Genomic DNA, 15,514 nt, shown 5'->3' with positions numbered 1-15,514 from the left:
GCCCATAGTATAAAATATATTCAGTCATAAGTTTAACCAAAGTTCAATTAACCTTATTTTTCTGCTAAATTTATTTTTCAATTGTACTAACCCAAGAGTACAGTCCAATAAATATTTACCAAATAAGTTGGTTGTATTCATGCACGTACGATGTAACGAGTCTCTACTCTCCATCAATAGTTATCAGTCAGCTGTCTCAAAATTAAGAAAAAAAATTCTATTTGTAAACCATATGAAAGCTAAGTGCATGATGAGTAGCAATTGAGGCGAGGAAATGTGAGCTTAAAACGTTTTGCACCTCTTTCAATTCTATTTGTAAAACGTTTTTCTGAAATATCTTTCTATGATACACTTGATATTCCTTCACTACATTGGTGACCACAGTACAACAATGGTGAGTTGTGAAAATGAATATAAAACAAGTTTGTTGTGTAATGTATATAACGTTAAGTACGTAACGTCATGCATGTTTGTCAGTGGAAAAAAATCATATAGTTTTTTATTTTTTCGGGAAAATCACATAGTTATAACAAGAACAATGTACGGAGTAACAAAATAGGAGTGTTCATCAGTTCATGTAGCTTTTCGGTTTTTTGCTTTATTGTAAGGTACACAGGTGTCTTGGACATTTCACACAGAACACAACCTTTACGTATTCTTATCGAATTATGGGCGGTAACACGTTTTGCATATTATTTAATTTAATTATGTTACTATCAAGCTCCACCAATCACTAACTGTTATATAAATTCTCTTCTTCCCAATAAGATAAGATCATATATCCCATACTGAGGTTACTACGGGCCTGTTTTAATTTACAAACTGAATTGAACGGAACTAAATTGTTTATGAGAGAAGAAAATTTGATGATCAGAGAAGCTTCTAACAGAAGCTTCTATTGCGCTGCTCTGTTTCTGGAAAGTTCTTTGTACAGCTTAGATATTTATGGCTCTTGTCCTAGCTGTCAAGTTAGTTGGATTCTGTAACTAACTATATATATCTTTCTGCTGTATTATTTCTCCAGATTTTCTCATAATAAAATTCCCAAAATTAATTTTACATTTTCTCTCCATTTTTCCTCTGATTCTAGCTTACCAGAATCAGTTTCACATGGTATCAGAGCTTATGCTCGATTCTGATTGATTTTCGCTTGATTTCGATTGATATTTTTCAGCGAATTGCTGAAATTCTTGATTGAATTTCTTGTTTTCGCTCAATTTTCTTGAAATTGAGGTCTATTTTTTGATCGATTGAACTTGTTTCATCGATTGATTTCTTCTTCTTTGATCGATTGCTCTGTTCGATTGAACTTGTTTCTTCGACTGCATTCTTCGATCATTTTAATGGCGGCTCAAGAATCTCAGATTCCGCAATCTGTTAATGCTGGATATACTGACAAGTTTTTCCTTGGATCTGGTGATCAACCTGATCAACATCTTGGAGCTCATAAGTTCAATGGAGACAATTTTCTTACCTAGAATCGGTCGATTCGTCTTGCGCTTGGAGCTAAGAACAAGCTCTGTTTCATTGATGGAACTTGTCGCAGACCTGAATCTGATTCTTCTGATCTTCAGAAGTGGATTCGCAATGACTATATGGTGCAATCCTGGTTGCTGAATTCAATGGATAAGTTGATTTCTGAAGGATTCATTCTTCAACAATCTGCACACCAACTGTATGATGAATTTAGAGGTATGGTCAATCCAATGCACCTCAATTGTTTGATTTACATAAGAAGTTAATTTCTATTGAGCAAGAATCGGATTCAATTGTTCAATATTACTCTAAACTGAAGAGAATTTGGGATGAGATTCAACTACTGGAAGGATTTCCAGATTGTGATTGTGGTGCTCTTGCTAAATGCACTTGTGGTATTCTTCGGAAGATCTTGGCTGCTGATCAAAAGCAGAAGTTAATTCAGTTCCTTGCTGGATTAAATAGAGATTATGATGCTGCCAAAACTAACATCATCAGTATGGATCCACTTCCTACTGTAAATAGGGCATATTACATGCTTCTACAGATTGAAAGGCAGCATAAGTTGAATGAGAAAGTTGATTTGTCTTCTCAGACTAGTGCGTTTTCTACCTATAAGAATACTCAGGCATCTCAATCTGGAAAACGAGATGTTAAGCGTTTCAAATCTGATAAGTCTGATCGCAAGTGTGATCACTGCAAGAGATCGGGTCATACTATTGATGGCTGTTTTAAGCTTTATGGATTCCCTGAGTGGTATATTGCTATGCGCAATAAGCAATCTGGTGCAGGTAGTTCGTCTAAGATGGCTGCTAATGTTTCTGAGATGGAAGTTACTGATTCACCTCTGGATTTTGATGATTATTCCTCAAAAGGCAAAGATCCTCATATTGATTCTGCTTTAGTTGCTGTTGTGGCAAAAGAGATGGTGAAGATGATGAAAGGGAAGCAGGGACAGCAACAAGATGTGGTTGATCCTTGTGGTACTGCTGTGAATTTTGCAGGTATCATTTCTGTTTCAAATGCAAATTCTGTCTTGGCTTGTTTTCAATCATCTGATTGGATAGTTGATACTGGTGCTACAGACCATATGGCATGTGATAAGTCTTTATTTGCTGAATGTCATGTTTTGTCTAAGCCTATTATAGTAGGGTTACCAGATGGTCATACAAAACATGTTACTCATATAGGATATGTTGTTCTAACTCCTGAAATCTCTCTCAAAAATGTTCTTATTCCTGATTTTAAACACAATATCCTTTCTGTTGGTAGACTTGTTGAACAAAATAACTTGTCTGCTATTTTTAAGCATGATTCATATGTTTTTCAGGACTCTACAACTAAGCAAATTAAAGCTATTGGGTCAAAACAAGCTGGATTATACAAGTTCAGTTGCTCTTCTTTTCCAGTCTCAAATAAAACTTCTGATGTATTTTCTTTGCAAGTTAGTACATCTATTCCTAAGCTTAGTTTGTTACATGCTAGGCCAGGACATATTTCTGTACAGAACATGTCCAAACTGACTGTTCCTTTTGATTCTAATAAATCAATTGATTTCTGTTGTGAATCATGTGTTTTTGCTAAAGCTCATAAATCTCCTTTCCCTCTGTCAAAATTTCATGCTTATTTTCCTTTTGAGTTAGTACATGTTGACCTTTGGGGCCCTTATAGGCAAGGCACTTTGACTGGTGCTCATTATTTTCTGACAATCCTTGATGATTCATCTAGGGTTACTTGGACTCATTTGGTTCATTCCAAAACTCAAGTTCCTATTATAATCAAGAATTTCATTGCTTATGTTGAAAATCAGTTCCAAACTTCTATCAAAGTTTTTAGGAGTGATAATGGTACTGAGATTTTTCAAGATGCCTGTTCTGTATTGTTTGCTGAGAAAGGTATCTTGCATCAGAGAAGTATTCCTGGTTGTCCACAGCAAAATGGTAGGGTTGAGAGGAAGCATAAGCATCTTCTTGAAACTGCTAGAGCTATTAGGTTTCATGCTGGTTTTCCCATTAGATTTTGGGGTGATTGTCTTTTGGGTGCTACTTATTTGATTAATCTCATGCCTAGTTCTGTCTTGCAATGGAAGACTCCTTATGAAAGGTTGATGAAAACTCCACCTTCTTATGTTCACTTGAAGGTTATTGGTTGTTTGTGTTATGCTGCTGTCAAAACTTCTGATAAATTTGCTCCCAGAGCAAAGAAATGTGTCTTTTTAGGATATCCTTATGGACATAAAGGCTATAAGCTCTATAATTTGGTGGATAGGAAAGTCATTTTGAGCAGGGATGTGTCATTTGTGGAATCAGTATTTCCTTTCAAGACAGATCAACCTATTTCTGTTCATTCTGACCAGTTTTCTTCTCCTGATTCAACTGGTGGTTTGGTGAATCCAGCTGTGTTTCAGCCTGATATTCCACCATTTCCTGATGAAAATTCTTCTTCTAGTTCAGATACATTGGATACTATGGTTCCTATATCTGATCAACATACTGAATCTGTTCATTCTATGTCTGAAAATTCAAATAACCAGAATTCTGAGTCTACTGGTTCTGTTGATGTTGGTTCTGTTCCAGTTGTTTCAGTTCAGCCTGAGCAACCTGTCAGACGTTCTTCCAGACCTGTGAAGCTTTCTTCTAAGCTTCAAGGTTTTGTTATTCCTACTGCTGGTATTCCAGCTGCTCCAACTTCTTCTCTTTCTTCCAGTTTTAATGTATATCAGTGTCCTGTTCTTTCTTCTTTGCCTGCTTCAGAGTTGCCTAGCTTGACAAATATGTTATCTACTATTGAACCTGCTTCTTACAATCAGGCAAAGAATGACCCAAGGTGGGTTGATGCCATGAATAAAGAATTGGAAGCTCTAGAGAAGAATGGAACTTAGGATATTGTTGACTTGCCTCCTGGTATTAAACCCATTGGCTGTAAATGGGTATATAAGACCAAGTTCAATCCTGATGGCACTGTTGAAAGATGTAAAGGAAGGTTAGTTGCTCGAGGTGACAGGCAAATAAAAGGCAAAGACTTCAGACATACTTTTAGTCCAGTTGCAAAATTTACAACTGTGAGACTAATCATTGCTATGGCTGCAGCTTGTAACTTGGAGTTACACCAGTTGGACATCAATAATGCCTTTTTACATGGCTATATTGATGAAGATTTGTATATGCATCCTCCTCCTGGCTACACTAAGGTGAAGCCTGGTCAGACACTAAAACTAAGAAGATCTTTGTATGGTTTAAGACAGGCTTCAAGACAGTGGAATCTGGAACTCGATCACAAAGTTCTTGTTGTCTGTTGGTTTTGTTCAGTCCAAGTATGACTATTCAATGTTCACATGTTCTTCTGGCACAGAGTTTACAGTTGTTTTCACTTATGTTGATGATCTCTTGGTGGCTGGTACAAGTTTGGCCTTGATACAACAGTTAAAGGCAAAATTGCATACTCAATTCACTATTAAGGATTTGGGTCCTTTGAAATATTTTCTTGGTATTGAAGTGACTAGGGATTCTTCTGGTATTATTCTCAACCAAAGGAAATATATTCTGGATTTACTTGAGAATACTGCTATGACAGACTACAAGATTACTGATTTTCCTTTGTCAAAAGGTTTAAAACTTCACAGAGATATTGGTGAGAAGTTATCTGATCCAGAGATATATAGAAGGATTATTGGGAAGCTGCTGTATTTGAATATGACAAGACCTGATATTTCTTATGCTGTACAACAGCTTAGTTAGTTTCTTGGTGATCCCAGGTTACCCCATTTTCTAGCAGCTAAACATGTTTTGAGATATTTGAAAGGCACATTACATCATGGTTTGTTTTATTCAGCAAATACAAACTTGAGGCTTCAAGCTTACTGTGATGCAGATTGGGGTACTTGTGCCTATACAGCCAGATCTCTTACTGGGTATTGTATTTTTCTGGGAACTTCTTTGGTTTCTTGGAAAACAAAGAAGCAAAAGGTTGTTTCAAAGAGTTCAACTGAAGGGGAATATCACAGTATGAGTCATACCACAAGTGAGCTTACTTGGATTCATAATTTGCTTTCTGATCTGCATATTCATCCTTCAACACCTATTACTTTGTTCTGCGACAACAAATCTGCTCAGCAAATTGCAGAAAATTCCTGTATGCATGAAAGGACTAAACATCTGAAAATTGATGTTCATTATGTTAGAGAGAATGTGGAATCAGGGTTTATAACCCTTGAGCATGTTAGTTCAAACATGCAGTTGGCTGACATCATGACCAAGCCTCTTGGGGCTTCTCAGCATCAGAATTTGGTTCTCAAGCTTGGTATTGTGGTTCCTGATCAGTCTGCAACCTCAATTCCAGCTTGAAGGGGGGGTGATGATCAGAGAAGCTTCTAACAGAAGCTTCTATTGCTCTGTTTCTGGAAAGTTCTTTGTATAGCTTAGATATTTATGGCTCTTGTCCTAGCTGTCAAGTTAGTTAGATTCTGTAACTAACTATATATATCTTTCTGCTGTATTATTTCTCCAGATTTTCTCATAATAAATTCCCAAAATTAATTTACATTTTCTCTCCATTTTTCCTCTGATTCTAGCTTACCAGAATCAGTTTCACAAAATTAGTAACTAAACTGAAAATAAGCGGAAGAGAACAGGGTCTATATAACTGGTCTATTTTAGCTTAATATACGAGAATCTAAGTGTCTAACTACTTAAAAATTCAATAAAATGTTATTGTAAAACTATAGTATATCTAATAAAAAGAGTAGTCCACTAGATTCATACTAAAATTTACGGAATAGACATCATGTATGTCTATATTTCCAACGTGGGACAACTAATGCCACCGTATTCACGATCATACCAACTAAAAAGAGGATTGGCTTGGAATTAAATTTAATTCAAGGTTAATACTTCATCCGTCACAAAATATAATTGTCATTTGACTTATTTAGTTAAAATTTTGAAAACTTTATTTGATCATAAACTCCCGTTAATTTATAAGAGATTATATGTTTATGTGCAATCTTGTTGGATTCGTCACATTATATATCAAGTTTTTATGATTTTTGTGCGCATGAAAATAGAGAGGTAGACATTTTAAGACATATTTTAGAGATCATGAAAAGTCAAATGGGACCTTATTTTTAGGGACGGAAAGAGTATTAACTATAACTTCATATATTGAATTCCTTCAAATTGTCATACATTTCCATGCTTTGTATGCTCATTTATTTTGATTGGTCTAGTGACCTTAGTACTTTGCATTAAGAATTTGAATTGAAAATTGATTTACTCCAAAAGTGAAAGGACAAGTAAGAATAATTGCATTCTTCGACTTTTTTTTTATTTTTTTTTAATTTTTTTTTATTGAATGAGATATTCTTCGAAATTAAATAGGTGGAGAGGAAAACATGACATTTCTTATTTTCAAAAGAATTTTTTTTTCCTATTTTTGGGAAACTAATTTCCATGTTCCATTTTCACCAGTTAAAAGCCATTCAAAATAATAAAAAATGGAAAACACACATAAATTTTAGTGAAAAATATTTTCAGTCAAAACAATTAAACCGTAGCTAAGACCACGATATATATGTATTAGTACAACTGCACGGGTTATATTGATTATTAATTTATTATGAATTAATATAAACTCCAATCACTATTTTTAAAATAATACTCCAATTTGCAATAATATACGTAGTATTATGTAGGAACTTTTATTTCATTATTAAGTGAAATTACAAAGAAACAAATTTACATGTAGTAGAACAGCCATACGTGTAAGGAGGCTATTATATATGTCTTTGAAATACAAGCTCATTATTGAAGAAATTATTCAATTTCCATCATATAAACTTACCAAATAGCATAGCTAGTCATAGGATCAAGACCCAAACTTGTTACATTGAAGCTAAGAAGTCTTCTTGAGCACCTCTATATGGCCAATAAGCTGCAATAGGGCTTCTCACGCGATGACTTCCATCACTCCACTCGATTGATCCGAAGGTAGCCAATCCATTAGTTGGTATAGTAAATTCGCCAATGCTAGTGAAAGTTATGGTATACGACATTGTTTTTCTATTCTCATTAAACACAAGTGTTGTAGGAGTAACATTTACATTAACATAAGGTGGTGCACTCACACTAACTTTGTATTCAGCATTCGCGGAACTCCCAACATTTTTCACCACCCTTGTGTATGTTACCACATCGTTGACAGATTTAAAGACAGCCGAGAGGGATGGATAATTCAATTCACCAGGACTCGAGAAATTCCTTGCACGACAATCAATCATAGACGGGTCTTGGACATAAAGAGCAATTTTCCTATTGTCATATCCAATTGAGCATAAAAATGCTATATAGTCTCTAGTATCAAGATCATAGACTAGTCCTGGATCGAGGGCCTTGTTAGGGTCAATATGCCCGGATCCTCGAACAAACCACGAGGACTGCTTCCCCGTGGATAGATCAATGATGTCGTTCCCTGAATTGTCGAGGTTATAAGCAGTAGTCATCATTGCGGACTTGATAGCAGCAGGGCTCCAACTAGGGTAAGCCTTTCTAAGCAAAGCGGCCATACCGCTCACATGTGGGCAAGCCATAGAAGTACCAGATATAATATTGTACGACACCCTTCTCGTGTCAAAACTTAACCCACTAGGCCCCGAAGCACCTGTCCAAGCGGCCAAGATGTTAACCCCGGGAGCTATGACATCGGGCTTTAGGATCTCCGGTGTGATCGGGTTGGGGCCACGGGAAGAAAACGCTGCCACCCGCGGTGCTGATGGAGAGGGGCCTATCACAGTTCCTCTGAACATGATTCTGGCAGTTGGATTCGATGTCGAAGACATGTAATTTTTTATAAGATTTCCTGCGGTATAATTCACAGCAGATGCAGGAATTACAAAGGGATTAGCCATCAATTGTTCACCATCAGTAGCCGAGTTAATCAAAATCATTCCTAAACCACCAGCTTGTTGAACTGCGTAACTCTTGGCCACTCCTGAAGTTCCTCCACTCTCACAAACTACCATTCTCCCTGATACTCTGAACCTATAAAGTTCACCTTTCACATTAAACAAAAACTAATCAGTTAATTATGAGTCGAACCTACAATTAATTATAACTCTATTGAGATATGATAGTATATTAGTTTGATATGATAGATATCATATCTCAATAAACTCAATAATATATAGATACACCCCAATTGGGTAAGAGGGAAAAATCGAGGGAATTAGAGGGAAGAAGAGGGGAAAAGGGGGGATAAAAAAAGAAAAAAAAAAAAGGAGGATTAAGTAGTCACGTGCAATTTTTTGGCCGGAAAAAAAAAGTCAACGCCGGAGTTCGGTCAACGGACCCTCTACACAACCCAAAATGGATAAAAGGACCTTTTGTGCCACCTTTTTTTATAAAAGGGCCTTTCTCACAAGGTCGACCACTTAAAAGGACCTTTCTCGCAAATTTTCCTTAAACATATGTGCGTAAATAAAAGTCTCATTTGATTTTATCCAAAAACATTAACCTTAAATAAAGGCCTCATTCACTTATATCTATTTTTTTTTTTATTTACTATTTTATATTGTATTTTATCTATTCACTACGAGTATAATTTTATTCTTCCAAATTTCACACCACCTCATTATAATTGCATAAAAGTATAAAACATATCACTGAGGCAGCATACATACATACATACATATATATATATATATATATATATATATATATATATATATATATATATATATATATATATATATATATATATATATATATATATTATATAATGAAAGAAAGAAAATGGATGCATGAGTTAAGTATCCATGTACCTGCATAGCAATATCTACTTCCGCCAGATTGACCAGTAACAAGCATTAGATTGTTAGTACTACTTTCATTGTAGTTAAACAAAGACGATCCTGTAAAGATCCGCCCATTTCCGAGTATAACATCTGCCGGAAATTCCCTATTGATGGTAGAAGCACCAACGGTCAACATCCACGGTGCAACATTGTTAACACTAAAAAAGTCGGGACCGCTGTTCCCGGCAGCAGCTGAGACCACCACCCCTCTCTGCATTGCTCGAAAAGCGCCAACAGTGGTCTCGTCTTGGTAATAATCAACGGTCACACTTGAAGAGAGTGACATTGATATGACATCTACTCCGTCTTGAATGGCCTGGTCCATGGCTGCTACTATGTCCGCTAGTGACCCTGATCCACCTCCCCAAAGGGCTTTGTAGGCTGCAATACGAGCCTTCGTCGCTACCCCACGAGCCTGCCCTACTGCGTACCGGTAGTATCCGGCGTTACTTACTGATGATCCTGCTGCTGTTGAGGCACAGTGAGTTCCATGCCCATTGGAGTCCCTTGCCGATTTTATGTCTGTTAATGGCCCAAACGATGCTTCGTACCTACGAGTGCAACAAACCATATAATTTCAGGAATTCCCGTTTTTATTCGGGTTTATTAGGCGGATTAACCATATTGTTCTTCATTCTACTATCTTCTTTTCAAAATTGTCACCTTGATTTTGGTGATATGATATATTCACTAAGTTTTCAATGTTATTATCGATAAAATTGCATCCACCATTTTACATGCTTAAATAATTATAAGTGCTTTCATTTTATTTATAAGTTACATATTGATAAGAGTATAAAACTAACAAATTTTGATTGCATTGGTCCTTTAAAATGGTATCAGAAGTCAATGTAACAAATGATTCACGTGTTCAATCCTCATCCATCATTACCATCAAGAGCATAATTTATAAGTTCCTGAATTGAAAACTTAGTTTCGGTATCTTTCTTTATCTAGTCCAAAACTCTTTTAAACTCTGTATATATAGTTCTAATTAACCAGATAGGTTCAGGTTTTAGTCCAATATATCGATCAGTCCAGTCCAATTATGGTCCTAAAGACGTAATTTGTTCAATTTCCGAATATTGAATTTTCAAATCGTTGTGAAACAACCTTATGAGAGACATGATTTTTTTTTATTATTATTTTTATTATTATTATTTTTTATTATTATTTTTTTTTTTAATTTTTATTATTATTTTTTTTTAACTACGTATGTCCATATTGAGAGTACACGATTTAGTGCAAGTTTGTGGGTTATATGTAAATATTCAAAAAAAAAATTCTTACCCCTTGTAAAAGATACGAGCACCAATGATTTTCTTATTACAAGAACTAGCTGGAAAATCAGGGCCAACCTCGCAGGTACCTCTCCACTTAGCAGGCACCTCATCTAATCCCAAATCGTGAAAACTGCGACTTTCAGGCCAAATCCCAGTGTCTATAACACCAACCACAACATCTGACCCCCAATCTGTATTGGGCCATATTCCCGACCCATCAGAAAGGCCCAAGAAGCTAGGTGATTGGGTTGTTACGGCCTTTACTATCCGGTCAGGTACGACCAACAGCACGGAGGGATGGCGGCGTAGTTTGGCTGCTAGAGATTCCGAGATATGGGCCGCAAACCCGGTGGCAGAGTGAGTGTATGTGTAGAGGATCTCATGTTGTGTTTCTTTGGTGGTGGTGTTGGAGGAGAGGGAGTGGAGGATGTAGGAGTACCATTCGTTAGGGCTGTGCACGGTGCGGTTTGGGGCGGTTTGGGTCTCAAACCGCACCAAACCGTAAAATTGCGGTTTGTGATTTTTTCAAACCGCACCAAACCGCAATTCTATACAAACCACACCAAACCGCACCACAATATACGGTTTGGTGCGGTGCGGTTTGCGGTTTTTCCACAATTATCATCTTGTTTAGGTTATGTCATATCCTCTCTCTCAAGAAATTCTTCCTCATTAACATCTTCAGCAAGGGGAGTCCCCGTAGAACTTGGACTCCGTTGTATGTATGAGACGAACAAACTAGACCAAAAAAAAATTAATAAATTAGTTGCACAAAATTTAAAATTAAATAGACTATACACAGATTACTTACATAAAATCTATGACTATGTATAAAACGAACATGAATATGATAGATTTCTAAACAAAGATTTAATTTTTTTTTTTTAAAAAGTACTACTTACTTTAGATGTCTTTGTGAATCTTGTAGTGGAGGCTGACAATTAGCAATATGATTGCATGTGGTGGTCGATTGTCTGAATTTATATGGTCTTGAATCTATTGATCTCTCAAAAATTAAGTTTTGAAGGAGAAAGAAAGTAGAAATTGATACAGAGACTTAGAGAGGAAGAAGAAAGAGGGAGTGGAGGGAGGAGATGAGAATTAGAGATAGATGTCGGCTACTAGAAACTTCATAATAAAATTAGTTACCCTAAAAAAATTTATGGTCTTTTATTTTTATATTTGTTTATAAAAATATATATTATAATATCGTAAAACGGTTTGCGGTGCGGTTTGGTTTGAAATTTTTTTGAAACCGCACCAAACCGCAAAACCGCGGTTTGGTCAAATTTGAAAACCGCACCGTAATTTTCAAACCGCAAACCGCACCAAACCGCAAAATTGCGGTTTGGTTTGCGGTTTGGTGCGGTCTAGACCGTACTCTGCACAGCCCTACCATTCGTGGGCGGAGGCGAAGGCGTTTGGCATGTGGGAATGTGACATGTGGACGATGTAGGTAGATTTAATGGATAAACAAGGACATAGAAAGAGGAAGAGGATGAAAAGTGGGAGGAGAAAGAAGGGTTTAGAGAAAGTTGTTGCCATTTTTTGAGTGTGATTGAGATGAGTACGTATGTAATTGTGCCTTCTTAAGCTTGCATGGGGTGTGCTTATATAGTGGTGATCATTGATCAACGTCGTTGTTAGTGTTATTGCAAACATTATTAACGAAGTTGATATGAGTGATCGAAGTTGAATAAACTAAACAATAATGGTACGTAAATTGTATGATAGTTTTCAAATGGCTACAATAATATTGTAGCCATTATACTAGATTAAATCTCAGTCATTCATTAGATTTTGACTAATCCAAACCTTTTATTAGGATGACTTTGTAATTTACAAAATAATTCCAAAAAAAAAAAAAAAAAACTGCAATACACGTTCATTCAGTTTCTATCCTTCAATGTCCTCAAAAAGAAAAAAAAATATTCTATCCTTCAATTACTGTACTTTAATTTGCTTTGCTCCATTATTTCATTCATTTGCGATTACTATATTATGAAAATAAATTTATAAATCACAAATCCTCGCACATGGGATGACCGCATCGGATGATGGAAGTTGGGTGATTTATTTTAAAGTATGACCAAGGGCAGTGAGGGCGATCGAAGTGAGAAAAGATGGCATATTTCTAAAACCAGGAGTTAATTTGGGTGATGAATTGATGATGACGAATGTTTAATTTGGGTGGGTGTTTAGGCAAATCTCAACAAGGATATATGAGAATCTGCTAGGTTTGAGGGGTAATAATAATCATACTACCAAAAGCGCATAAAATAGCAATAAAGCAATAATAAAGCAATAGATAAGCAGTGAAATAACAATAAACAAACAGAATGAACTCTACTATGAAAAGAGTAAGTTTAGAGACACAATACTGAATAAGGACTAGCCTCCTTCTTCAATAGGGACGAAGCTCCGTAGATGAATGCCGAGTAATTCTATTATATTAAGAGTATATGTGCGTACATGTGTGCTCAAAATGTCTAATTACACTTATTTATACCTAGGGATCTCTAGGGTTTACAAATATTGTCAAAATATATTCAAAACGAAGAAGATCTTCTTGATTTATCTTTTTCCCTGTTCTGTAGGTGTATTTTTGGCAAGTATCCTCTTGATTGATACGTATGATGGTGCTTTCCTTGTTTACTCCAATCAAGCCGTTTTACCTATTTTGCTGAACCATTGATCTTGGACTGATGCCCTAGATGTTACGGATCGTATTACAATATGGGCCCAACAATTGCCCCTAATTTTTATTTCCAAGTATTTGGAAGTGAAAATTACCTAAAGAAAATTCTAGAAAATATTTTGAAATTCAGAAATTGCTCCAACGGTTAGCAACATGGAAAGTGGTGGCGGTTTTAAAGCAAGTTCCTCGATAACTGTGAAGGGCGGTTTTATTTCCGTCTTTGGTATTTATTGGGTGTGCAGGCTGTTGTCTAATCACTTCAATTGCTTTGCCCCTAATTTCAATTTCATCAGGTATTTTCTCTCTCCTCTCTGTTTGCTCTGTTTTGCTTTGTATTTTTCTTTTCTCTTGTTTTTGCGATGGATGATCATGTGAGAGTGGTGTTTGCTGGGGTGGATGAGGGTGTGAAAAAGCCGAACTTGGTGGCGCAGAATGTCTTTCCTGTCAAGGATACCTATCCTTCCACTGTTACGAAGGAGGAAGTCCAGAACATCGCTGCACTTGCACGTTTTCCTGATGGGGTTGTGGTGAAAATTCCGTCAGCCAGGGAGAGGGCTGACTGGATTGCCCCTGGTTGGGTGTGTTTCTTTAAGTACCCTTTTGTAATTGGGCATACGTTTCCTTTTTCTGCTCTTGTTCGTCAATTTCTTTCTAGAGTTAGGGTTTCGCCTTGTCAATTATTGCCCCAAACTTGGAGGGTATTGAGAATTCTGGATTTGCTGAGTGTGAAATTGGGTATAGAACTTGATGTGAGGGATTTGTGTTACCCTTACACTATCAGTTACAGTGGTAAAGGTCGGGTTGGTCTTCGCCTGAAGGATGGTGTTGGTCCTTTGGTGACTGATTTGGAGAAGGCGTTTGACAAGAAGTGGTATCACAAGTTCTTCTTTGTGAGGATTGATTCATTGGGTGATGATTGTGATTTTTTGATTGACACTGTTGAGGCCGAAGGTATTTTGTTTTCTTATTCCTTTATGTTCTTCTTTCCTTCTTTGTTGATTTGGGCTTATTTGCCTGTTGGTTGCAGTGAGTAAATTGAAGCAACGCTCTCAGTCTCCATCTTTGATAGACAAGTTATACGAGTTGAGTGCAGACGAAAGGTCTTTCATCAAATTGACGCAGCCTGAAGTAGTTATTCAAATTAAGTCTTTGGACGAGTCTGATTCTGAACAGAAAGTTGCTCCAGCCATGTCTCAAGGTTTGTTTTCTTTCTTCCTTGTGAGTTTCGATGTTTTGTTGCGCTTATGCTTTTGTGAATGCGTGATTGGTTTTCAGTCTGTGTGTTTTTGTTTTTGAATTGGTTGTTTCCTTGTTGAACATATTTGCGCGTACTTGTTGGTCTTGGCTGTTTGTTATTAGCGTCCTTGCTGTATATATTTGATGTGATCCTTGCTGCGCAATTTTTGAACTGACTGTATTCCTTGTAGATACATCAAGGTCACTGAGGTCTCATGATCTTCTTAGCTCATCTTCCATCTTGGGCCGCCTTAAGTCTCGTTCGTCCCCCCAGACTTCTGAAGCTGTTCTCATCAAGATGGTTGCTCCTAGGGGTGCTGCGCCTCCGCCTCCGCCTCGTGCTGGTCTTAAGAGGAAGTTGGAGATACCCATTGATGTTGACGCTGCTGAGTTTTCCTTTGATTCTCTTGCTCCACATGTGGATACCTTGTTGTTTCCTTCCTTCAAGGATCGCCAGTCTTCAATGACTTTTGCTGATCTTTCACAAGAAGCGGTTGTACAGTCCTTCCAGGTATAGTGTACTCCAAAAAATTTTTGCATAAAATCGACCTTATTGAAATATGCTTCTTACACTTCATCTTTGCTGTGCAGAGCCTCCAGTCCTGCCTTGGTGTTTTAGGCAAGGTGTCCGAATTTTCTCGGGTGTATGAGGCTATGAAGAAGGAGCGTGATGCTCTGTCTGACAAGTACAAGGCTGCTACTGAGGCTTTGAAGTCTGAACGGGCCAAGCATCGGGACTGCATTTCTGAGCGGGACGGGTTGAAAAGTACCCTGAAGGAAGCTGCTAATGAGGCCATTGATGCTGCTACGTACTATTATGGGAAGGCACGTCTTGAGATGATGGAAGAATTTCAGCAGGGAAAGCATGAGGCTTGGGATTATGATGGTGACAAGGCTTCTTTTGAGAAGGCGTTTCCTGAAGGGACTGCTGCTCCTGGTTCCCTACTGCTGAGCTTTGCTGATGAGGAAGTGAAT

At 37.1% G+C, this 15,514-nt stretch overlaps 2 protein-coding genes across 2 annotated transcripts; one reads left to right on the top strand and one right to left on the bottom strand.

The window, feature by feature from the left end:
* The first annotated feature begins 1,343 nt into the window (after nt 1-1,343).
* Nucleotides 1,344-4,357, top strand: LOC145616680 (uncharacterized). Its single transcript, XM_081671441.1, has 3 exons — nt 1,344-1,450; nt 1,547-1,692; nt 1,758-4,357. Exons 1-3 carry the CDS (start codon nt 1,344-1,346, stop codon nt 4,355-4,357), a joined length of 2,853 nt encoding a protein of 950 aa, XP_081527567.1.
* A 2,997-nt stretch (nt 4,358-7,354) lies between these two features.
* LOC145616678 (subtilisin-like protease SBT1.4) lies at nt 7,355-13,297 on the bottom strand. The gene is made up of 4 exons (XM_081671440.1): nt 13,281-13,297; nt 10,613-11,056; nt 9,290-9,873; nt 7,355-8,523 (listed from the first exon to the last, which is right to left on the bottom strand). The coding sequence occupies exons 1-4, from the start codon at nt 13,295-13,297 to the stop codon at nt 7,355-7,357; spliced, it is 2,214 nt and encodes a 737-aa protein (XP_081527566.1).
* Nucleotides 13,298-15,514: the final 2,217 nt, after the last annotated feature.

The sequence above is a fragment of the Chenopodium album genome, chromosome 26 (assembly GCF_948465745.1).
Source record: "Chenopodium album chromosome 26, dcCheAlbu1.1, whole genome shotgun sequence".
In the NCBI taxonomy this organism is placed as follows: Eukaryota; Viridiplantae; Streptophyta; class Magnoliopsida; order Caryophyllales; family Amaranthaceae; genus Chenopodium; species Chenopodium album.
The sequence above is the reverse complement of the archived record's forward strand: the minus strand, read 5'-3'. Positions and strand labels throughout refer to the sequence as shown.